Source organism: Glycine max, chromosome 14 (genome assembly GCF_000004515.6).
Source record: "Glycine max cultivar Williams 82 chromosome 14, Glycine_max_v4.0, whole genome shotgun sequence".
Taxonomy (NCBI): Eukaryota; Viridiplantae; Streptophyta; class Magnoliopsida; order Fabales; family Fabaceae; genus Glycine; species Glycine max.
Window position 1 is genome coordinate 5,543,004 of NC_038250.2, and position 25,201 is coordinate 5,568,204.

The 25,201-nt window shown below is 30.8% G+C and overlaps 1 protein-coding gene and 1 non-coding gene across 2 annotated transcripts; both read left to right on the forward strand.

Moving 5' to 3' along the window:
- The first annotated feature begins 557 nt into the window (after positions 1 to 557).
- Positions 558 to 5,894, forward strand: LOC102661059 (uncharacterized). Its single transcript, XM_041009375.1, has 10 exons — positions 558 to 779; positions 861 to 947; positions 2,437 to 2,500; positions 3,409 to 3,718; positions 3,806 to 4,024; positions 4,118 to 4,381; positions 4,460 to 5,095; positions 5,183 to 5,421; positions 5,504 to 5,566; positions 5,891 to 5,894. The coding sequence occupies exons 4-10, from the start codon at positions 3,413 to 3,415 to the stop codon at positions 5,892 to 5,894; spliced, it is 1,731 nt and encodes a 576-aa protein (XP_040865309.1). The 5' UTR covers positions 558 to 779; positions 861 to 947; positions 2,437 to 2,500; positions 3,409 to 3,412.
- Positions 5,895 to 12,955: 7,061 nt separating this feature from the next.
- Positions 12,956 to 13,105, forward strand: MIR172D (microRNA MIR172d). Its single transcript, NR_048657.1, has one exon. It is a non-coding gene; the product is annotated as a microRNA MIR172d (primary transcript).
- Positions 13,106 to 25,201: the final 12,096 nt, after the last annotated feature.

Consider the following 25,201-nt stretch of genomic DNA (forward strand, 5'->3'; position numbering starts at 1 on the left):
GGTTGATTTAGTTATTACTCATTGCCTTTTGACAAAAAAAAATTCTTTCTCAAAATTAAATATACAATAACACTGGGCAATTAAATTTTGAAAAAAAATGATTCTTTTTTCTTCTTCTGAAAACAAGAATTAGTTTGAGATATGATATTCATAAAATATAGACATAACTAATTTTAATTTTTACTATCAAATTTATAATTATTTTTTAAATATATAACAAATTAAAATGATTTATCAATAAAAATATTAATATACATTTTATTTTTTAATTTTAAAATATCTTATATAAAGAGGTTTTTAAAAAATAATTAAAATATTAAAAGGGAATAGTGTCTCTCTCATCCATGACTGCGCCACCGACCAAACTAATCATACTTCACGTGTCCGTGCCGGAGAATTAAAAGGGAATTATCATTCTGCAAATTATAATCTAGTGCTCAAGTTTAATGCAAGTCTAATTATTATTTAAAGTCTTTTTTTAATTAATATTTCTATCATGACTTATTATATGAATGCATTTTAAAAAAATACCAATTACTTTATTCCACGAGCCATCTAGTAAATTTTCATTTTGCAGTCTTCAACTCTACTTCCGTCACAGAGAGCTGAGTGAGCACATACCTCAGTCTCTTTTTCACCTCTTCTCATTCTCTCTCATTAAGAAACCATTCAACGTTGTTGCACACTTCGTTCTCCTTCAACATTGTTGCACACTTGGCTCTCGTTCTCTCATTCGCTCTCTATCTTTCTCATTCTCACAGATTCAAACTTGTTCATAGGTTTCTCACAAATTTGAACCTGTTCTAAACTCGATTTGAATCGCCCTAGGTTTCTAAACTCATTTTCTCTTAAATCCACAGGTTGTCTCTCGCATCGGAGTTTTGCAGAAGCCCTAGCTTTCAGTTTGATTAGGCGATTTTGTGACTCATTCTCATTCTCTCGCATCGGTATTGCTCATTCTCATTCTAACAATGCAATTGTTGTTTTGCTTTTCTCTGATTTTGATTTCTAATACAGTGTGCTACTCAAATCTGGTGATGTGTGGAACAAAATTCCCTTGCTATCTCTGTTGTTGTTTTTCTAATAGTAATTTCAATTAAATTTTCATGGGTTTGTGAAATTTCTTATTGAACCTCATATAGTGAACTTCAGAGTAAGAAATGCACCGTATTACATATTGTTTTGCTCAATGTTTTGATTATTTTACATTTTCAAAATGAATTTGGCTAGTGGTTAGGAAATATGCTATGAAAAGTTTTGAATGAATACTAGTACAAGGTATAATTAATAGAATTTTTAAATTTTAGCGAGATAAAGATAAGAAGGGGGACAAAATCTGCATATGCTCCACTATATCAGAAGCCATGACTTGCTTGCCTTATTCCAACAGGTTTCATTTAAGTTATTTATAACAGTTGAAAAGTTTCATTTGAAGCAAAACTGAATTACTTATTCAAACGAAAATTTGAAGTTTACTATACCAGGAATTCAACTTTTGATAGCTTCCCAAAGCACCTTTTCGACAAATAGATTTCTAAATCAAAGCTTATGAACAGTTATACATTATTCCCAAAGCAAGAGTAAGTACGGAGGGTAATGTAGCAATACAATGGTCTCACTCTAGAAAGGAAATATAGCAATACAATGGTCTCACTCTAGAAAGGAAATATGTATAGCAACAACACTAAGTAGAGGTACATGACACGGCCAGACTCACCTAAATGCGACCAACATGATAAGATGATTGTAGCACCTCACATGGTTAAGGGCCTACACGTGCCCACTACGTACTAACATCCCCATCTCAATCTTTCTTTCTTAGCTAAGCCTCTTGTGCCCCCACTTAATTAAAGTGTTTCATTTCTCTTTGTTTCTTTCAATATGGTTTGATTTTGATCTTCGTTTCACCTTGCTTGTAATAAGAAAAACGAAAATGGTAACATAGGTATTCATAGTGAAAAATGCTATCTAACTAATAACTTTGCTCCTAAAATAGGAAAAGCAAAAGCTTAGCAAATATAAGTAAGAAGTCTTCATTAATATAAGTGGGAGACTCCTGAAAACTTAAAGCCTTGAGATTTTGATGAATTAGATGGGATGTTGAATTCATTTGTATCTACTCGTAGTGTATCAATAAAGAGATTTCTCCAATATTTTAGTCCATTGTATTTTTCATTATGGATTGTGCGATTTTAGTCCATTGTATTTTTCATTATGGATTGTTGTTACTTCAGTTCTGTGATCTTCTGAGAGGTAATAGAAGTTGTGTGTGTGCGTGTGTGTATATATATATATATATATATATATCCGAAAAGAGAAAGAAGTAAGACATTTTTTTTGATATAATTTAGAATAAATTGTTTTCATATCTTCTGAGCGCTTGTTATACTTAATCTTACTCTTTTTTTTTATCATACACAAAATTGTCTTATGTAGGTGTTCATTCAGTTATTTATTTGATTCTTGCTTTCATTTTGGATCGTGCTGCTCATCATCACAGGTACAAATGTTTGTTACCAATGAATATTTTTATTACGTGTTCACTGCCATTAATGACAATTGATATATGCTATATAAATTGTGTTCATGATGAGTGAACCTTAGATTCCCGTTTGAGATTGGATGCAATGATTCTTGCGGATAGTTTGCATTAATCATTGTATTTAATCTTGAATTGTCCGTTTGGACAGTTTGGGGAGACTGATATTTTTATGGTAGATTCATGTGTTAAGGTTAAAATTATTTTGTTTAATTTGATGAAATTTCGGTAATGCATTTCTAGTTGTTCTCTGGGTGCATACTTGATTATCGGAAAATTAATTTCACCGATTTCATGTTGTGTACTTGGAGACCAATGCGAAATGCTGCCAAAATTTTGTCAAATTTAACAAAATAGAATTAACCCTGATGTATGAAGCTACCATAAAAGACGGTCTTCCCAAATGGGATAGGGCCACACCTATAATAAAAAAGTGAGATTTTCATGCATCGAATAACTTTGAGAGTATGACCGAGTTATTACTTAGATGGATCGAAGTTGGATGAATGAAAGTCGCATCAGCCCAGAATATGAGGAAGGCGTCGAGCAATTCTTACAATTTGCTTCACAAAGAGGTCAACCGGATGAAGATGGAAAATATTATTGTCCTTGCATCAATTGTTTGAATGGAAGACGACAAATACTGGATGACATACGAGAGCATCTGTTGCCACACAATTGTCACCTAATGTCATCGGAGAAGAAACTGACGATGTTCATGCTAATCGTAATGATCACGATGAAGGAGAATTAATTAACATCGTCTAATGTAATTTTTTTTTATTTTGTACTTAATTTCAATTCATTTAATTACATTCATACGCATTTATTTTTTATAACATATTGAATTAATGTTTTTTTTTTCACAGCCAAATGGCTACACAGTCAAACTCTCCTCCGCCTCCTCCTCCTTCTACTGGTGTAACATCGCATTCGTCATCACCACCATTGAAGCGGACTAGAAAGGCCTCACGCCTAAGATTATTGGCGACTAGACCAGTTGGGGCAGAGAGACCCCTTGTCCATGTGGATCCTGTTACTGGCAAAGCAGACGGTCCCCACAGCAAGAAATTTAGAACATATTTAGGGATCGTTGCTCGTGATAAGGTGGATGTCACATACGAAAATTGGAAGCATGTCCCTATTACTCAGAAGGATTTGATATGGGAGGATATTCAGGTATCATGTATTATTTCATGTTCCATATTGTTTGTTAGCCAAATATTTGAATTTAGTATTAATAAAACCTAATTTACTCTTTGTTAGGCTGAATTTGATATTCCTGAAGCATCTGATTTAAGGACAAAAAAGAAAATACTTCAGACTGTGGGGGAGCGGTGGAGACAGTTTAAGTCTGATTTGACGTCGAAATGGGCACTTGCAGCTGACAAGGATAGTGTTGATGACACTGTATGCAAAATGTACGGCATTAGCAAGGAGAAATGGACCCAATTTTGCCAGAGCCGTAGAGACCCTTCATGGGAGGTAACTAATTTGGGATTTTCATTTTTTTAACTTTAAATGAACTTATTATAATACATTGTAATCATGAGTTTCATTAATGTTTCATTTTTACAGAATGTTCGAAAAAAAGCACAAGCTGTCCAAAAACAAAACACTGCCCCTCACGTGATGTCTCGTGGGGGTTATGAATATTTAGAAAAAAAGTTGATGGATGAGAAGAGAAAGAAAAAACTAGAGGAAGCAACTCAATCCGGAAGCACTGACACCGTCATTGATCCTCCATCTCCCATCAAACGACACGTGAAGTGGAAGCTAGCCCGCACCAAGAAAACTGGTGACATGACATCTGAAGCAGCAAAGGAAATTGCTGACAAGATTGTAAGTCACTTTCAATTCATAATTGTAATTATTTTTTTTATTGTGTGATTAAGTATAGAATAAATGTGTTATTCACAGGATGCGCTTGAGGAGCAGGCCTCACAGGGTTCCTTTGTTACCCATGGACGTCATGATATACTGACTGCTGCCATTGGGCGACCAGAACACCCTGGTCGTGTGCGTGCTGTAGGAGCCGGTATAACCATCAAACAATACTTTGGATCAGCTTCAAGGACCTCCTCCATTGCTCCCGAATACCTGCAACAGTTGACGCAACAAATCAAGGACCAACTAGAGGATTCAATCACAGAAAAAGTCACTCGACGGCTAATGTTATCCTTCAGCCAAATGCAATCACAGGGACTCGCACTGCCTCCTGAACCTGATGTTGGTCCTTCAGCTGCTCGTGTCAGCACAAAGGAGAGTTGTGTTGATCCCTCAGGGAACGATCTAGACACCGGTGACTCATACAAATGTGGGTTGTATATTGAAGAATATCCTTCTCGCCTGGTTGCCCTGGGAAGAGTTTATGAGGGATCTACAACAATTCACAACATTCCTTTGCTGCATGATCAAGTTAAGGTTAGTGTTGAGGAGATTAGAGATGTAGATGCTCCCATTCCTGTACCCACTAAAGAGGTTAAGGTCGTGGGACAGGCTCTTAACACATTCCTTGCTTGGCCGACACATCTAGTCAAGCGTTTATCAGAACAGGTATTTTAGTGTCATTAAATGCTTATTTTTCCAATTAAAATGTTTACTGTGATTAAATTATGTCAATTAATTATGTTGGATAAACAGGGAGCTGTGAGACCCGCGAAACCTGCAGATAGGCCGGATGATGAGGTCGATGATCCGCTATATCTAATGACATTGACCATTCCACAGCTTTTTTTGAAGCCATTGCAGGTTATGTGGGATGCTACCTTGTTTGGCCTATTTAATGAAAACTTTCCCTTGTACATAAAGCATGAAGATCTGTCTGAAATTGCACATGGTGGTCAATGTCTCAGCATATCTGTTATACAGTTGTGGATTCTGTAAGTCAATTTAGATTATTGTTAGTTACCTAATTTATTGTTTTACCTTCATGCATAATTTACTTTGTGTTAACAATAATAGGCATATGACTGAGACAAGTATGCGAGCTGGGAATATCGATGTGTATGGATTCCTCGAGCCACAGTCTATCCAGAGATCTGGCCAATCACAATTTGAATCAGAAAATTACATTAAGAACTGGATGCAAAATTCAAAACGAGATGTGTACCTAGGAGCCTACTTGAATGGGTAACTTAAACTCAACAAATGAATTTAAATAATGTATAATAGTATAATAACATATATTGGTCTCCACTGCAGTGCACATTGGCAAATGGTCGTCATTTTGCCTAAGGAAAATGTTGTCATTTGGTTTTGTTCGTTGCATAATAAGCCAGACAACTACCTCAAAGGCATAATTAATAGGTCAGTGTTGTTTTTTAATATATTTGCATTAGCATTAGTCAGGTAAATCAAAATTTTAAATGTACAATAAGAATCTATGTTTGTATTCAATAGTGCTTTGAAAGGACTTGACGATACTCAACAAAGTAAATCCAAGACTCCTGCTAGGTGGATTGTTGTTAAAGTAAGTTATTTAAACAATATGTTTTCACTTATATTTTAGTATTGTGTAGACTAATTTGTACTGAACGTTGCATATCTAAATTTCATAATGTATTTAGTGTAATAGACAAAAAGGAAGCACTGAGTGTGGGTATTACGTCATGCATTGGATGTCAACTATAATCTTAGGAAATTTCCAGAATAATTGGGAAATGGTAATTTTTAATTCACCAAATTTCATATTATTATGATTGCTAATATATTATTAACTTATGTTTTATTATATCATGCAGTATTTCACTGATCCTAGACCATTGGAACCAGAAAGATTGAAGGCACTTCGCAACCAGTGGGCAAAGTACTATTTGAAAGTGAAAAATGAAACTTAGGATGTTTAGACAATCTTGTAATTGTAGTTTATATTTACTTACTTAATTTACAATTCATGTCTCAACATTAAATATGTTTTAAATTCATAGTAATTTGTAAATTTCTTATTGAATTTTCTGGTAAAAACTGTTTCAAAACAGAATGAAAATTATATGTTGTGTGGTCTGATTTTAAAATTTGCAGGTTATTTTTGGGATTTATTGAAAAAACAGACATCATGTTAAAAATAAATTTCTAAAACAACATCAGTTTTTTAAAAAACCGATGTTAAATGTTACTTACAACATCAGTTTTTTAAAAAACCGATGTTACATGTCACTAACAACATCAGTTTTTTAAAAATCGATGTTGATTTATAGATTTATAACTTTTTTTTCTTCATAATTCATATCATATAACATCGCCTATTTAAATAACCGATGTTAAATATCACTTACAACATCAGATTTTTAAAAAACTGATGTGAAATGTTACTTACAACATCAGTTTTTAAAAAACCGATGTCACATGTCACATTTAACATTGGTTATTTAAAAAACTGATGTTAAATGTCACTTACAACATCAGTTTTTTAAAAAACCGATGTTAAATGTTACTTACAACATCAGTTTTTTAAAAAACCGATGTTAAATGTTACTTACAACATCAGTTTTTTAAAAAACCGATGTTAAATGTCATTACAACATCAGTTTTTTAAAAAACCGATGTCACATGTCACATTTAACATTGGTTATTTAAAAAACTGATGTTAAATGTCACTTACAACATCAGTTTTTTAAAAAACCGATGTTAAATGTTACTTACAACATCAGTTTTTTAAAAAACCGATGTTAAATGTTACTTACAACATCAGTTTTTTAAAAAACCGATGTTAAATGTCACTTACAACATCAGTTTTTTAAAAAACCGATGTTAAATGTCACTTACAACATCAGTTTTTTAAAAAACCGATGTTAATTTATAGATTTATAATTTTTTTTTTTCATAATTCGTATCATATAACATCGCTTATTTAAATAACCGATGTTGTATTTATTAGTTAACATCGGTTTTGAAAAACCGATGTTAATGATACTACTTTCCACATCGGTACTTTCAACATCAATTAATAACCGATGTTGAAAGTCTTAAATAACCGATGTTAAAACCTTATTTTCTAGTAGTGACTTTTGGTTTGTGTTCTTTTGTCTCGATTTTTGAGTCTGGTCTTTCTACCTCGCTCGATACTCTATTTTATGCTTCCTAATCATTTTGTAGATTCACTAATATAATAATGCCTTGAGTGGACTAGCTGCAAATGATATAATTCAGAAAACTTAAGTATTCTAGAGTTTCCTGAGAAAAAGATATTGTCTTCCAAAGGTTTGATCCTTTTGCTTATGATTTTTTTTAGTAAATTAATTAAGTTGTGTAGGTTAATCCTGATTTGTAATTATATATATATCCTTTGTCTAATCAGCCTATATTTGTTTATCCCTTTTCCTTAGCTAAATTCATAGTGTAATAAAGTGAAAATTAACCACTAGAGATGATAATAAAATATATGAAAAAGTGTGATGAAAGGAATACAGCAACAAAGGCAGGAGATGAAGAAAGAGAAAGGAACTTGGGTCTTAGGAGAGAAAATATTGAAAAAGAGTACCATAACACTTAAAAAATTAATATGAATAAAACAACCATGATTGGCAATTCACAGGCCTTTTATGGATGAACTGCGCCTTCAGAAATTCATGAATTCATCAAATCACATGCTTAAAAATAATCACTATGATTATATCTCATGTTCAGGCAAAATCCTTCATGCAGAAAATGATTCCCATCCTTTTATATGTTAAAATACATCATTCTATTTTTTATTAAAAATATATAATTATGTGGTAAATTCTACTATTATAAATTATCATATGAATTGAATGATCAATTTATATTTATTTTTTCATGAATCAAAGGACACAAATATCTTCTAACTCACTGTAATTACGTAATTAAAGAAATATTTTAAATATTCAACATAAAATGCTCAATTATTTCTTTTTTATAATATATATTTAATTAGTTAAAAATAATTAGAAGTAATCAATACCAATAGATATATATATGTGAGATACAAGTTCTAGTAACCATTTCTTAGTCTCTTTTTTTATAAGACATATATGTCTATTTATAATTATCTTCATAAATAAATGCATGTTCTTAGTTAAAGAATATCATGAAAAAAATGTATAAAAAAAGTGAATTTGATACAATAAGTAATTTTTATTTATTTATTAACCTTCATTTTCGCATAACTTTAAGTAATTTTTTTATTTATTAACCTTCATTTTCCCATAACTTTCCACTCTAACTGCCCACTCTCGTTTACCTTACACGGGAACACAAATACATCATCTCTGCAAACCTAACCGCACAAACTACTACTCCTCAAACTTTCCTTTATCTCACGACACCCATTCAATTCACCTTACTTAAAGTTTTCTTTTTTTGAAGCCATTATTATTATTTTTTCATATTATTTTAGTGTTGTACCATTCTCTATTTTCGCTACAATTTGGACCTTTTGTTATGTGGGTTTCAGGTCTAGGAGATTTTCGTTGGCAGATGTTTGCTCCTATTGTTTTGTGCTCTACTTACATACAATTAGTGCGGCAGGCAGCAACATCAGGTAATGCTTTTTTTTTTATTGTGTTATTATTTCCCTTTATTTTTTCTCTTTATTGTGTGATTAGAAAGATTATTTGTAAAAAAAAAAAAATCCAAACAAATCCTTGCCTTTGGATGGCTATATGTTGCAAATGGATCGAGAAGAGCAACAATTATGTGCTACAGGATAGGACCATTGCATTTGTGGGTCTAGGCATTTTAAAGTATTGATTTTTTACCAGTCAGTGTGTTTCTTACAGGATAGGATATTTTCCTTCATTCCGTTCTTGAATTTTTCATTATTTATTTTCCCATGTTTACTATCTTCTTTCTTACTTATTTTTGTTTTATGTTTCATTGTCTTCTTCTATTTATAAAAGAAAAATTCTCTCTATAAACTGTACGTGTTAATGTTTCAAAGCTCTTTACATACTTGCCGATTGGCATCTTTGGTTCATATGTTCTTTGACTTCTATAAATTGTGTGGCTTTGTTGTTAACTTCTACTTAACTTTTATGTATAAGTTCAGTGTCTAATGTTATACATAAGTGTGTATTTTATATGTTATAATTTGTCTTTGCTTTTCTTTTCTTTCTCTTCTTTTTTTTAATGTAGAAAATATCATCTCTTTAGATTTGTTCTTTTTACAAATATAAATTCCTCATTTCTTTCTACTTTTACTCCTTTCATTCTTTCTTTTTTAAAAATCAAATTGTACATTACAAATATAAATTGTACTTTTATCAATACATGTTGTATCAAGGTGTTTTTCATTTCTTCCTCACTTTTTAATAATTATACTACTTATCAAATTTTGAGGAACATAAGCGAATTTGGTTTATTTAGCTCCAAGGGTCTGATGGTGCTGGCATGAAACTTAGAATCCGCCCAATGGTTTGTGAAGTTAAATTGTAGATGGTGTTTGGATGATCAATGCTAAGAACGTATGTTGACATGCCAAGTTGCAGTGCACTTGAAGCCATAGGTGTTTGAGAGAACAAGCATGATAAGCCAACCAATTAGCTGCATATTTCATTTTCCTGTAGACATGATGGATGTTATATGTTTAATATATTGTAATAATTTCATTGACATGTATATTAACTATGATCTATTAATTTATTGTTCACTTAATACATAATATCTGTATTTTTTTTGTTATTTTTTATTCTCAATTTAATAAAAAAAAATTCAATACCTGTATTTTAAAAAATATTAAATTAAAATTAATATAAATGTTATAAAATATTATAATATATCAAATTTAGCGCAATAAAAATATCCGTGTTTGTATTTAGAGAGAACAACCAAGGCATGGGGAAAAAAACTAAAATAGAAGGAAGAGAGAGATAATGCAGTTTTTGTTTTGAACAGAAGAGATATTATGTGGTTACTATGTAGAGAATGGGACAAAAGCTGAGTGTAGTTACTCATTTGGTAGTCCCGTGCAGTTCCACTCCAGCAGTTGACGGGTAAAATTTTAAAAAAAATAATACTTTAGCGCAATAGAAATGTAGATATTATGAAATTAATGTATCAAATTTAACACATTAAAAATATGATAAATATGATAGCGCAATAAAAATATAGAGGTGTTATCACGCCTGTATTTTCAATAATAATAATAATAATAATAATAATAATAGTAATAATATTTTATAGTTATGAACATGTATTAATTTAGAAAGTAAGGAAAATGTTTAAAGATAATTATAATTAAAGTAAGATATGTGTGAATAAGATTAACTTTAAAATTTTCATTTAAACCAATACTAACAACAATAATTTATATCATAAAAAATACATTCCACTCCTACAAATAAAAAAATACATATTAAAATATAGAATTGTATATGATACCACAAAAAGCCTATATCACCTAACACATGATTATTTAATCTAATCAATAGCTTTAAATTTAAATATCTAACTGTGTTAAATAATTAGAAAGAAATTTATTATGCATAATAATTTTATTTTAACCAAATAAGATAACTTCCCCTTAAAAAATACCATTAATCTATAAAAAAAAAGTGCATAACGGTGTATAATGTATATTGAGAAACAACATAACACAATATAAATAATCGAGTCACGGCATAATAACTTTTTAATTATACATATTTTTTTGTAGTCTAGAACAACACTAACAGTTTTAAAGATAGAGTAAGGAGTTGAGCACTTAAGGAAGAACCTAATTAGACTTACTAGGTTATTTTATTGGGTATATGGTATATTTTTAGTTTCATATATTTTTTTCATCAATCATTATCCCAAGTTAACATATCACCTTTTCTTAGCATATCACCCTCTCTAAAATACTCGTGATCTATATTTATAGATAAACATGCGTAATTTTTCAAATCAAAATAAAACAGTGAGTGTATTTGATTGCGTGTTATGCACCACTTGTATATTCTGGTATCCTGTACCCAGATCGCTTGAAAAACTGCCTAGCAAATAAACATAAGAATTAATACAAATGGTGTATTTGAGAGCCTATAACAAATAATTAGATTGCAATTAGAAAACAAGGCGAGACCCCATTCACCCCGTTTAATTTAATTAAAGTTCATGTTAACTAAAAGAACAAATATTTTTATTAGGATGTATAAAATTATGTTGTTGATAACTTTTTTAACACTCTCCTATGATGTTTGTAATAAATATTTTTTTCCTTCTAATTTCTTAATCAATGTCCTAAAAATAATAGTTAGTATCTACCTTTAATTAAACATAAGGACATGAGGACAAGGATAGTAATAAAGGAGCTGGCACATAGAGAGGGCAACCAATTGAATATACAATTCGACAAAACAAGAATCTAATTAAAGTGGACAACATTTGTTGAAGGGTGAGCTAGCTAAGTTTGTGATGGGATGATGAGGGTGTGTGAACTTGGAAGGAGTGAAAATGGCAAGTGGGGGTACATATGAAATGAATTCAAATTCAAACCAATGTAGAATTTGGAAGTTGAAGGTGAAAGTTGAAACCCTAACGGGTAGGAACTAACTCAAAACACACCCCTTGACATAATTAAGGGTAAAGAAAGGTCAGAGAGACTGAGAGGGTCAAGGGCTGTCAATTCTTGCCCCAACTTTGAAAAGGCTTTATTGAGGACGAAAACGCAATACATTCTCCATCCTAAAAGCTTACCAATTTTCCTCTTAAAGGGTATGGTTCGTTTTCCAAATCTCAGCTATTATTCTGTTTCCTTCTGTGGAAGGAGGACCCGTCAGAGAGGTTTTAAGTTTGCGGTTCATTTGGTACCTAGGATTATGATGGATAACTGTTCTCTCTCTCTCTCTCTTTCACTAACAGATCTTAAACACCAACCAATTTCTTCCCTCATTTATTACTTATAAGCGCCCCCACGCCACACATACTTTGCTTATTAATTCCCCTGTGGAGCACTCTCCCTATCTATCTATATATGTACCCCATCCAACCTTCTTCTCTCTCAGAATATACATTTCAGTCTTCTCTACTTCTTCTGATTTAGTCTTACTTCCTTTTCTCATAGTTTTTATTTTTGCTTTCTGCATATCCTTCTAACATTTCTAATTGCTGTCCATAAGTTATATATATACTGAAGATACTTAGTGCTTTGATTTGTTAGTGTTACTATGGCTAAAAAACTGCCAAGTGAGTCTTTTTTTTATTTGTTGGCGCGCCTACATATATTGATGGATATTGGAATTGAGCCTCTTATATTACTAGTTTCATTCTTCTTTTCTTTGCCTATGTGGTTATGTTTCGTTGGATTGGATTTAGAGGTATAGGACTAGGGTTAGGTTATCACTTATATATACCCTTTATCCATTTCTTTTCTACTTCCTCCTTGTTTTGCTTTGGTTTTGCCTTTTCCTTCTCTTTTCCCTCTATTTTGCATGGGTGCTATGCTACTAATGATGATGATAATCACTGAGTTGAAGAAAAACAGTCGCTGATTGCAGATGGAGCATCATCAAGATTCACAAGCTTCAGGGGTTTTTTGTTTGGGGTGGTCCCTTATTGCTCCCAAATGAATTAAGCCCTTTGATATGGGAATCTTGATGATGCTGCAGCAGCAATAAACGACTAACAGTATTAGCAGGTTATTCTGAAGGGTTTTTCACTTTCACATTGATACTATACCAGCTCGGAGCTTTAATTAATTAAAGAGGTGAAGCCAACAGCTATTTTAATTTGTTAATAAGTTGGATTGTAATCAAGTAATTGAACCCCTTCACAATTTAATTAGTTTAAATATTTGATTTCTTAACAGATGCTAAATTAACTTAAACATGGCAATTCTAAATCAGGTCCTTGCGGAAGATAATTAAATATTGCAGCTGAACCATGCATGTTTTTTATTAATAATAATGAAGATAATAAAGCCAATGGCCTACTGTCCTATCTGGTAATGTACTATAATCCCTGATCTTGTGTCATTTTGAGGTCTAATTTTCAGTAATGATGAAGTTGGGATCCTTTCACACTACCCTTGCTGGCATTTGTACTGCAAAACAACTTCTGTAAAGCTCACCAGGTATGTCTGTACCATGATGGAACTCTGTGTACTACAACGAATCATTGAATGCTTTTACTTCATGGATATTTGGGGTAACATTATTTCCCTTTTCTCCTTTCCTGTTCCCTAGTTATCAAGATTTCAATCTTCATTTTATTCTCAAGTGAAGAAAATAAAATCTTAGTGGCTATCATATCAGATTGGGCACGATTAGTTTTAATTAACTTTTTTGTGTGATGTATATATTCTGTGTGTGTTCCTTGTCAGTCATTTTGATATTATTAGTTGCTCCTCATATATATACATTCTCATAATACATGAAACTATATAGTTAACTAGATATATGGCGCATGTGCAGGTTTCATATCTTTACAGTTCCACTTTATACTTTCCATTTGGCCCTTTTTAAATGATGGGAAAATGCCTTAGTTTCTGACTTAATTTCATTTAGCAGATCATTAGTACGTGAAACTTTTCTAAAAGAACTTAACACATTTGTGTTCCAGGGGACTAAAGCATTGTCTTGACTTCTATGGTCTTGGCTTTGTTTGGTTTTACATCACCAACTATTATATGAATTTAAATGATTTAATGTAAGTAACAGTAGCTGAATTAAATGCACACTTACGATGAGATGATTATAAAACTTATTCGTGCAACTTATAAAATAATTAATAAAGTGATAATTTAGTCTCATTAGAAATAAAATACATTAAAAAAAAAATTAGACGTCCCCTAAGAGGACATGGTTGAATTTGTTTATCTTCATTTTTTTCATATTTGAATTTGTCTTCATGTTTATAATTTGAAAATTGCTACCAAGGTTCTTTTCAAGATAAATTAGGAGATAGGTTACTTTAAACAGAAACGTGAAAATTTGAAAAGAAATGTTATTTTTGTTGTTATAATGAAAATGACAGATTTTATACCTCTAAGAGGGAAGATTTTCCAGAATGATATTAGTTTCAATTGATTATTGTATTTATTATTTTTATACTATCATTTTGGTATAGATATAATGTCAAAGTTGATGGTAACAAAACTTGAATAAAATTAGCATTTTATTAACTAAATAGTATTTCATAATAGAATGAAGTATAACTCCCATTCATTTTCTAAGAAGGTAACGAAATAATAAGAAAATTAATAAATAATATAAGCTAATTAATCTTGCCCATACCTTTCAAATTGAAAAAAAAATAGATCGAGTATAGGAGTTCCACTTCATTGTCTTTGGAAATATAAGTAACAGTTATTACTGTTTCATTTTATTTCTTCTCATCAAATTATATACAGGACCAAAGTATTACATATTTAGGGAGCGACATGAAAAACTTAAATCAAGTAATTTATGTTCTTACCATCAAGTTTTTCATTAATTTTAATGATGACATGTGAATATTTTTTCAATTATTCCATCAAATATGTCTTGTAAAATTTTAAATAAATATATGCGTGTCATTATTTTTTTAGGAACACCATTCAAGAATTTTGGCACCAGAAAAGATTGCACAGGAATGTTTTTTGGAAGCAACAATTATTTAATAGGTTAGAAAGTTGAGGCCAAGTTTGGTAGGTTGAAAAATATCAAATGGAAATTCTAAATGCATAGAAACAAAACTTACCCAAACTCACATGCTGTTCATGTATGTGCGAGTTTCATTCAATGAGTTGCGTTTTGTTTCTTTCCTTTCGCGATGTGGTTTTAGGTTTTAAGTTTTGAAATTTTCAAAATCTAAATTTTAGTTATTTTGAAAAAGAAATTGGATTCAGTTTTGAAAATAAACATTTTGTGGGACACCCAATAGGAAGGTACAGGTCATCAACATCACCCTTTCCCCAGTGCAGGCCCAGGCGGGAACAAGAAAATGGAAGCCAACGACAGTGACAAACTCAACACGTTTCTCCATCGATGACACCGTCTTGCAAGTCGATTGAGCCCCTCTATTAACTTCTCTAGTTTCTGTGAAATTACTCAAGACCATAATTCTTCCTGAGCTCCAGAATATTCATCAATGATAATACCCACATGAGACAGCTTAGTAAGTTCATTTTGCTGCAAAGAAAACATATATAGAGCGTCACCTTCCATTTAAATACATTATTCTGTCCCCAGGAATTCAAAAGTTGAAATCCTTCACGCACAGCCATGGATTCCAAAACTAGATATTTCAGTCATTTAATTTAACAAACATTTTATGATATATAAAATAGACTAATTCAATTCAAATTAAGATTGTTTGATATTTTGGACCATTGTAAATCAATTATGGATTTTTATTTAGTTTTTTCAAATTACATTACTTGTAGTCTTATGCCTATTATTTTAGTTGAACATATATATACGCATTCCAAATAGTTGCCATTTTCTGACCCATTGAAAGTTTAAGTGATAATTACTCTTTGCTTTTTTTAAGTTTTATTTGTTCATTTAAAAATTTATTTCTATCTATTAGTTTATTTAAAAATTTAAGATGATATAAATTATTAATTATTATTTTTAATTATATCCTTATTTCTACATAGTTTTAAATACTTTACTAACTTATTATAAATGAGAAAAATAGTAGTTGATTTTGTGTACTAACTATCTTATGAAATAATAAAAATAGAAGTAAAACTTAGCATGGTACCCTTGTTAAAAGAGCGAGAAGTTTAATTTGTTTTTTTTATTATCATCCAAATAAGTATAGCAGGGATGAGGGAAACTAGTAATCAGCCCTTAAGGCATTCGAGACAAAATCAGAACTACATAAAACAATACAACTTGAGTATTACAGACCCAAACCTAAATATGCAGTTAAATTTACTAATTAGATTTCAGACTTGAAATGCATCTACAAAAGGAGGTGAAAATTATTCATATACAAAAGGAGGTGGCAATGTTCACAGCGCACACACAGTAACCAACATGACACTAATACCCCCACTCTTTTTGTTCATTTCACCTGTACCTTCTAAATACACCAAATGGACTTTCAATTCACCAATTTCGTACCATTATTTTACCCTTGAAAATTCAAATCCTTTAGATGGTTTAGATCACCCTTATTTTTTATTACATTGATGAACGGCCTAAGTAAAACCATTCTTCAAGGTTGTTGGGTAGATATGCAAATTAAGGTTCTCCTTTCAGTCCCAACCCCACTGCCAACGATAGAATGTTCTTGGTTTAATCATGAAATGCAGAGATGTCTACTTCTCACAAATTCAGACCCATATACTTAAACAAAGGTACATTATATGCTTTTCAACTATGGTTATATATTTGAAATCAAAACTTTTGTTTGAAGTTTTAACCCATTTGACATTGTTAGTGCTTGATATAAATAATTCAGTATGTTCTAGGAAAATATCATATTTTATGAAACTTATTCTTTGAGAACTTTTTCTTCTTCGGTTGTCCAAAGTAATCTCTTACGGTTTGCAGTTGATGAACTATGCTTCATTCTGCAATTAAGAACCAATATACTATAAGATTTGAATTGACCTCTTTAATCACCTTCAGACAAAGCAAGTCTCCTTCTCACATGAAAAAATTAAATTTCATTGAATCAAAATAAAACACTCATTCAATTATACATCCAAGGTTTTAAACTCCTATAATTGAGGATTGCATTGGCCAATACTAAGTAAAAAAAATGCAGTTAGGAGAACAGATGAGACACTCACAACTGTTTAAGATAAGTAAAGTAAAATGCGATGAAAGAATGAGAATGGGGTTAGAGGAATAGGTTTACCAATATATGGAGAAGAGATTCTCATAGGAGAAGGTGTTAGGAATTTTATAATTCCTAATTAATTAATTAGTGTGGGTTACATATTATATTTATCATTTATATTAATTATTTATATTTATGGGCTCAATAAAAGTGATCTAATTTGGTGAGCCTATTAGACTATCATCAGAAATTAATATGGGCTTGATAAGTGAAAACCAATAGTTCCTCAGACTCATCAATTTTGTTGAGTAATTAAAGTCCCAAAAGGAAAACGGTAATTTGGTTGAGAAAAAACACAAAATCAATAGTTCCTCAGACTCATCAATTCTGTTGCTTATCATGGATCCAGGTATTTTTCACCGTCTCTCTTGATAATCTAACATAATGTATTTTCGGTGATTATTGGTATTTTATTAAGATCCCTAAAATATCAAACAAGTGGTATCAGAGCCACCTTTATTGTTAGATTATTGGAAATTAAAGTTATTTGGTTTGTGTTATACCTGTATTATTTTGTTACATGAACCTTAATTTTGTTTTGGGATTTTATCTTTGCAATTATAATTATGATTGTAAGTTTGGAAAAAAAATTCTTTTCGATCACGATATAATAATCATCATATGCGCGTTCATGTTTTGCGTTCGGATTGCATGAGAAAAACTTTTTTTTCTCACTCCGAAATAGTCATCCATTTTTGTTTCTCGTTCAGGTGTTTGTTTTTTATGGCTATTGGTTTTGTTTCCTTATGCATGCCATGAATCCATGCCATGACATGATATACATATGATACATAATCTTTGGCTTTATTATATCGTCATAAAAAAACTCTTGTTGCATATCGTTAAATGCAATTTGACTTTTGCATTTTATTTTTGTTTTCCTTGTTTTTATTTGTGAATTATGTGTATTAATTGGTGATTCCCATTATGTTTTGGTGTAAATTCGGAAATTACAAACCCTCAAAATTATTCCTTTTTTTATGTCTGGTAATTTTGATTGAGTTGATTGAAACAATATATTGTCAAAATAATCTCTATTGCGTAAATTAATTTAATTAAAATTGCATAGATATTAGTATAAAATTATTTATGGGAATTGTGCTCACCCAAAGAAAGACACAATTTGGTCAAATAATTTTATACTTGTGATGATAAATGTGTGACAATTATAAGATATTTTCATGTGAATTATAGTTGATCCAAAGAAAGACTATGATTTGACATAATTTAGTGTCTATATTTGATCATTGCATTGAGAGTATCAATTACAAATTAATTTCTCTGTCCAAAGACTATGAATTAATGTTGTGTTGAGTATCTTGTGATGGGTTTGTTATGTGAACTATTTTGCACATGTCTTGTTATGTATATTTTATATAACCTATTGGCTTATTTGTAAGCATGTAATTATTTTTATTTTTTATTATTATTCAGTTTCTGTTGCTAGTGTTGCAAAATGTATCTGCTTAAGTGAAGAGTATCCCTATGCTGAAAGGGAAAAATTTTAAGGTCTGGAAGGAAACTGTAAAAATTATTTTCGGCTGTATGGATTTAGATTTGACATTGAGAACGGAACAATCCACTTCCACTTCAGAAGCCTCCAATGAGGTAAAAATTGATAAATAGGATCGTTCCAATCGAATGTGCATTATGGTCGTGAAGCGCTCTATTCCATAAGCGTTTCAGGGCTTTATTTCTGAGGGTGAAAATGCAAAAATAATTATTGATGACATTGAACAGTAGTTTGACAAAAATGAGAAGGCGAAGACGAGTAACCTTTTGGCTAAACTCATCTCCATGAAGTATAAGGGCAAAAGTAATATAAGGGAGTACATAATAGAAATGTCTAACTTGGCATTTAAACTAAAAGCACTTATGTTAGAGCTTGGTGAATACCTGCTCGTGCATTTAATTTTGATCTTATTTCCTACACACTTTGGGCAATTCAAAGTAATTTATAACACTTAGAAGGACAAATGATCTCTTAATGAGCTTATATCTCACTGTGTGCAAGAGGAAGAGAGGCTGCAGAGAGACAAATTTGAAAGTGCTCATTTAAACTCCACCTCTCAAAATAAGAAAAGAAAGAAAACTAAGGGTGTTGTTGAAGGGTCTTCTCTGCAAAAGAAACCAAAGAAGGATGAAGAATTTACCTACTACTTCTGCAAGAAGTTTGGACACATGAAGAAAGAGTATTCCAAGTATGTCACATGGCGTGTAAAGAAAGGTAAATCTCTTTCTCTTGTTTGTTCTAAAGTTAATTTAGTTTTTGTACCTAAAGATACTTGGTGGGTAGATTCTGGTGCTACTACTCACATAAGTGTAATCATGCAAGGTTGCCTGTGGAGTCGACTGTCAAGTGATGATGAAAGATTCATATTTGTTGGCGATGGCAAAAAGCTTTCGGTGGAGGCTATAAGAACTTTTAGATTGCAGTTAAAGATTGGATTTTATTTGGATTTGTTTGAGACTTTTGTTGTTCCGTCTTTTAGACGGAATTTAATTTTTTTCTAGTTTGGACAGATTTGGTTTTTCTTGTTCATTTGGAAATAATAAAGTTAGTCTCTACCAGAATTCGAATTTGATTGTTTTCGGTTCCTTAATTGGTAATCTGTATATGTTGGATGTTAATTGTTCCTATAATAAAATACTGCAAACAAATTCACGTGGTACAAAAAGGAAATTAAAAGAGAATTTAGTCATTTTATAGCACAAACGCTTAGGTCATATCTCTAGATAGAGAATTCAGATACTTGTGTCGAATGAAATTCTTGAACCTTTATCAGACTTTGAAGTCTGTGTTGAATGCATAAAGGGAAAGCGAACAAACATATGGAAATTAGGTGCCGAAAGAGCTAAAGACATCTTAGAACTGGTACATACGGACATCTGTGGTCCTTTTCCAACACCTTCTTAGAATGGGCAATAGTACTTTATCTTGTTCATAGATAACTACTCTAGATACGGTTACTTTTATTTGATACATGAGAAGTCTCAATCCCTAGACGTTTTTAAGAGTTTCAAGGCTGAAGTTGAACTTCAACTTGGAAAGAAAATTAAGATTGTTAAATCTGATCGTGGTGGTGAGTACTATGGTAGATATAATGGATCAGGAGAACAACGTCTATGACCTTTTGTGCTTTTTCTCAAAAAGTATGAAATTGTTCCGCAATACACTATGCCAGACAAACCTAGCATGAATGGTGTTGCAGAACGACAAAACCGAACTCTTAAGGATATGGTGAGAAGTATGGTTAGTCATTCTTCTTTGTCAGAGTCACTTTGGGGAGAAGCTTTAAAGACCGCAGCTTACATCCTTAATTAGGTGCCAAGTAAAACAGTTAATAAAACCCCTATGAACTTTGGACTGACAAAAAGTCAAGCATTAAGCATTTGCATATTTGGGATTGTTCGATTGAGGCGCGGCCTTATAGGCCACATGAAAGAAAGGTGGATTCAAGAACAATTAGTTGCTATTGGATTTTCTAATTTTTTCTATCTTTAATTAATCAATTTAAATTATTGTTTAATTTCTTCTCTTATTTGATTTAATTTTCTCTCAATTTAAATTACTATTTTTCTGGTAAGTTTTTCAAGTCAATTTTCTTTAACTTTTTTTATTAATACAATGTTCATCTACCTAAATACAAACAAAACCCTTGTGTATTCAATACTTGGATTTTCGTTTTAATTTTACTACTTAAAACGAATTGATACATTTGTCAATCCATCAACATAAGTCAGTTAAATAATGACTTAAACTTTGTTAGCTTATCGCATCATCACTTAATCGATGATGTGATTCTATATTAGTTTGTCATATTATCACTTAGGAAATTGATATTAACAATAGGTATTAAAAGTAAAAGTTTAAAAATAACATAGTAAAATAAAAAAAAAATATTTTTCATAGAGTAAACTGAAAAAAATATATTTTAGATATGAAAAACGCATCCAATCTTTTCTATTTTACTACGTTGTTTCCTTTTTATTTTATTGTGCGTACTCTCGTCAACGTAAAGGTGTGATTTATCCCAAACTCCCTCGACCTTTTATGTATTGTCTTCTTCCTTTTTTTTTTTTTGAAATGTTATTTTGGGTATTCTGCAAATGGTTAGTATTTGAGGTGCCAACTTAATTTAGTTAGAATTCTTTCGTTAAAATGATGTTTTTGCATGTCCCTTAGGTATATATGAGTTTAATTTTGGCATACTATACTGTCATTCATTAAAATATTATATATAAATTTTTAAATAATTATCATAAAAATTAATAATTTTATTATACATGACAATTCATAATTATCTATATCGATAGTTATCATCCAATCATAAATTACTATTTAAATTATTTTAAGATAATTATTTTAAAAATCAACAAACTTATCATATATAATAAATTGTGATCGGATGATTATGTAAAAAATTTATAATGTCAATGTGCAATTTTTTTTCTCATATATAATAGATTGTGACTGGATGATTGTGTAAAAAAATTATAATATCAAGCGTAATTTTTTTTCTCATAGATAATCTATGTTAAAAGATGACTTTTTTTTTAAAGGATGTTAAAAGATGACTTGTAATGAATAACATATGGAGTATATTTTATCTTGTTTTTCCTCTGAAAATGTCAGCATGTTGTAGAACTTAGAAGCTCGATCGAATTCCTCATCACTCCCCATTTTATCTGAAGTTCTAATTGTTATCAAGAGATTTTTCAACTTACCCATATGAAGTGTATTTACCACCATCAGCCACTTAAACTATTTTCTTACTTAGGAATGAGTCGCGTAATGTGCTCGAGTTCTTGTGATGCTGTCAATGTCATGCCACAAAATGCTGGTTGTTTGGGAGGAGGCTAGGTAAAGGGGCAATTTCATATACAGTAGGTGATGATATAGTATAAATCAAGTAAAAGAAATGGCCCCTGCAAATGTGAAGGCATTTAAATGCTTTGATGAAAGAGCTTGTCCGGCTGATGTTGGGCCAATTTGATCAAAAATAGTACAACGTGCCCGTTACCCACCTGGCCACCTTAATCCATTGCACGATGACACAATTTATTTTTAGTCTTTGTCGAAAGGTAGAATCATAAAATTTATGTCGGCTCAACCGTTAATGGCTAAATAATTTTATATGAATAAAATCATCTTATCATATTTTTTTTATTAATTTTTTATGTGTTACTGTAAATGTAAAAAAATAAAATTGATTTAATATTCTTACACTGAAAGTGTAATAATTTTATATAATCACTCAATAACAAATCACTAATGAAATGATTTTTAAATTAAATATAATAAAATTCATCAAACTTATCTTACATAATTTATTGTGATAGTAAAAAAATTATTTGACAGTCAGTACATAGTTTATTTTCTCTAATTAATTAATCTCATGAATGAAAAAAAAAATCATGGGAAGAAAAAATATAAAGTTTAAGTTTAAAAGAAAATAGAGAAAATAAAATTTGAGATTTTTTTTCTTAAATCTAACTTCTTTTATTTCTTTACTTCATTTTCTTTTTACTTGAATAAAAAATGTATTGATAATTTTGTTTCTTTTTTCTTTGTTTCTCCTTAACCAAACATAGTATAAGAACTTATATGATATTTTTAGGAAGTTCTTTTCTTGTTTTATCAATTCCATGGTGAGTTTTGTAAAGAGTTTAATTAATCATGTCGCTCATACACTTGCTAGGACATCATGATTTCACGATTGCTCTCATGTTTTTCATTGCATTCAAATTGTATTTGGTATCTTATTATTAATGAAATGATATGAGTATTTTTCTTTTAAAAAAATCAACTTAAACTTAAATTGTATCTAAACAAACAATAATCAAGTTTTGAAGTGATAGTTAATAATCAAGTTTCTCATGCAAGTTAATAGTGATAGTGAACCATACTTAATCTTTTTGTTAAATTTTGAAGTGATTACACTTTAGAATAAAATGATATTATTTTTGTCTGGTATTAGATACACATTCTTTACCGAATAAAAAAATAATTTACCGAATAAAAAAAAGATACACATTCTATAAAGAACGGTTTTAAAATATAAATAAATTATCATCATTCAACCCTTCGTTTGCCTCATGTACCCTAATAGGGAAATTATAAACATGATTAATATGGAACTTATATCAAAATGATTAAACATTAACTGCACCTTAGTCAAAGTGTTCAAACTATCTTGTTCCAAATGTGATAATTCTTGCTAATCAAGCAGTGGATTTAGCTTCCAATTGCACTTCCTTGATGGAAAATGGGAGAGAACTTTAAATAGTTTTTAATTCATTTCCATCATTTATTCAAATTCAAATATAATGGTAAAAGAATTTACATTAATTAGTAAAAATATCCTAACACTAACTTCATTTTACAACCAACCTTCTGTCTTCCTTCTAACTCTCTCTTTTCTTTTTTGATTCAGCCCCTTGGCATAGCACTTTCCTCCCCCATAGCCATCTTTTTTACTTCAAGATCCTTACAAGCAAGCTTGAATCCATCCTTCCCATCATTCCAACACCTTGGAAGCTAAAGTTGTCCATTCTTCTCTTCAATTTTTTTTAAGGTGACTTTATTTTTTCTATTTTCTTCTCTCTACGTTGTACAAAATATCCTCCTCATCTTATTCTCTTTATTTTATCCTTCCATTCACAATTTTGAGCCAAAATTAATGTGACAATAAAGTTGTTGAGAGATAGTGTTAGGATTTGGTGACCTACTTGAGGATCTTAGAGAATGACTTCAATGCTTGCATATCTTTGTTAAGGGGGCTCAAGGGCATAAAGTATATGGAGACTTATGGACCATTGTTCGTGTTGTGTGGAAAGTTTGCTTGGTGAACTCTTTTTCAAGAGTTTTGACCTATGGTCTATGGGAGATGATATATTATTGGCAAAAAGAAATAGTTTACTTCTTAACATATTTTATTCTTGATACATGAAATACTCTATAAAATATGTTTTATGATGTGCTGTTGGTTGTCCTAATGCATTCAAGTGATATATCTTGATATATATATTTGATTTGGTGATGACGCATGGTGGTTTGGATTCAAAAACCCTAAATTGGAACTACCTACTTTAAGGAATAAAAATGAAATTTATATCCATTAAAACATGATTTTCGTGTCTGGGCATTACAAGTCCATAGTTTTTTTAATCAAATGCCCAAAATGGATTGAAACTCTTTTACATATACTAAAAGCATTTGAGAGTAATTGATTCACATGCTCAATAGGATAAACATTATTTTTCTGGTGTGCTTGATGCAAATAATATACAATAAATAAGAGTTTTTACATGAAAGATTCTTCATATATGCCAAGAGAGAGATATTCCATGACTTTATATTTTTTAAAAATAAAATATAAGAGACAAATGGATGAGGTTAAATAAATAGTATATATATCATCAAAATGTAAATTTGATTCAGAATTCTCTAATATATAATTGAATAAAATACTTAAAAAAAGAATTAATAATTTATAAAGTCACACTTAACTCATAATTATGCAAGTTTTAGCAAACTGCTTTCAACCGACAACAATCGGACCAAAAAAGTATAGAGTTGAAGTTGACCCTAAAAATAAATTAAATTGTTAAAGAGTGCTGCTAATTTGGAATGCCAATTGTGTTCCACAGTTGGGAAAGTCAAAACTCAAAAGCAACAGACAAGGTTCATATTTTATTCTCCAAAATGGACTGTTAGGTTTTTACCAGAAGGTAAGGGTCCAACAAAACGCGTACTATTTCCTGCACATTTTTCATAGAGTTGAATTCATCAAACATCGTGTAACCAAAATTAGAAACCAATAAACAAATCATTCGACTGTTTTCCCATTTTTTTTCTCGCTTTCGCCGGTAGCACAACAATTGATAGAGCACCACACAGGTCAAGTAAAAGCATAAATAAAAAATCACATGATAAAAAAAAGA

What these genes read in the sequence shown, in the direction of transcription:
- LOC102661059 (XM_041009375.1), top strand. Translation starts at nt 3,413, where the DNA reads ATGGCTACACAGTCAAACTCTCCTCCGCCTCCTCCTCCTTCTACTGGT. An exon ending in GTAGAGACCCTTCATGGGAG is followed by an intron (nt 4,025 to 4,117) that starts GTAACTAATTTG and finishes TCATTTTTACAG; the next exon opens with AATGTTCGAAAAAAAGCACA. An exon ending in GTTATACAGTTGTGGATTCT is followed by an intron (nt 5,422 to 5,503) that starts GTAAGTCAATTT and finishes TAACAATAATAG; the next exon opens with GCATATGACTGAGACAAGTA.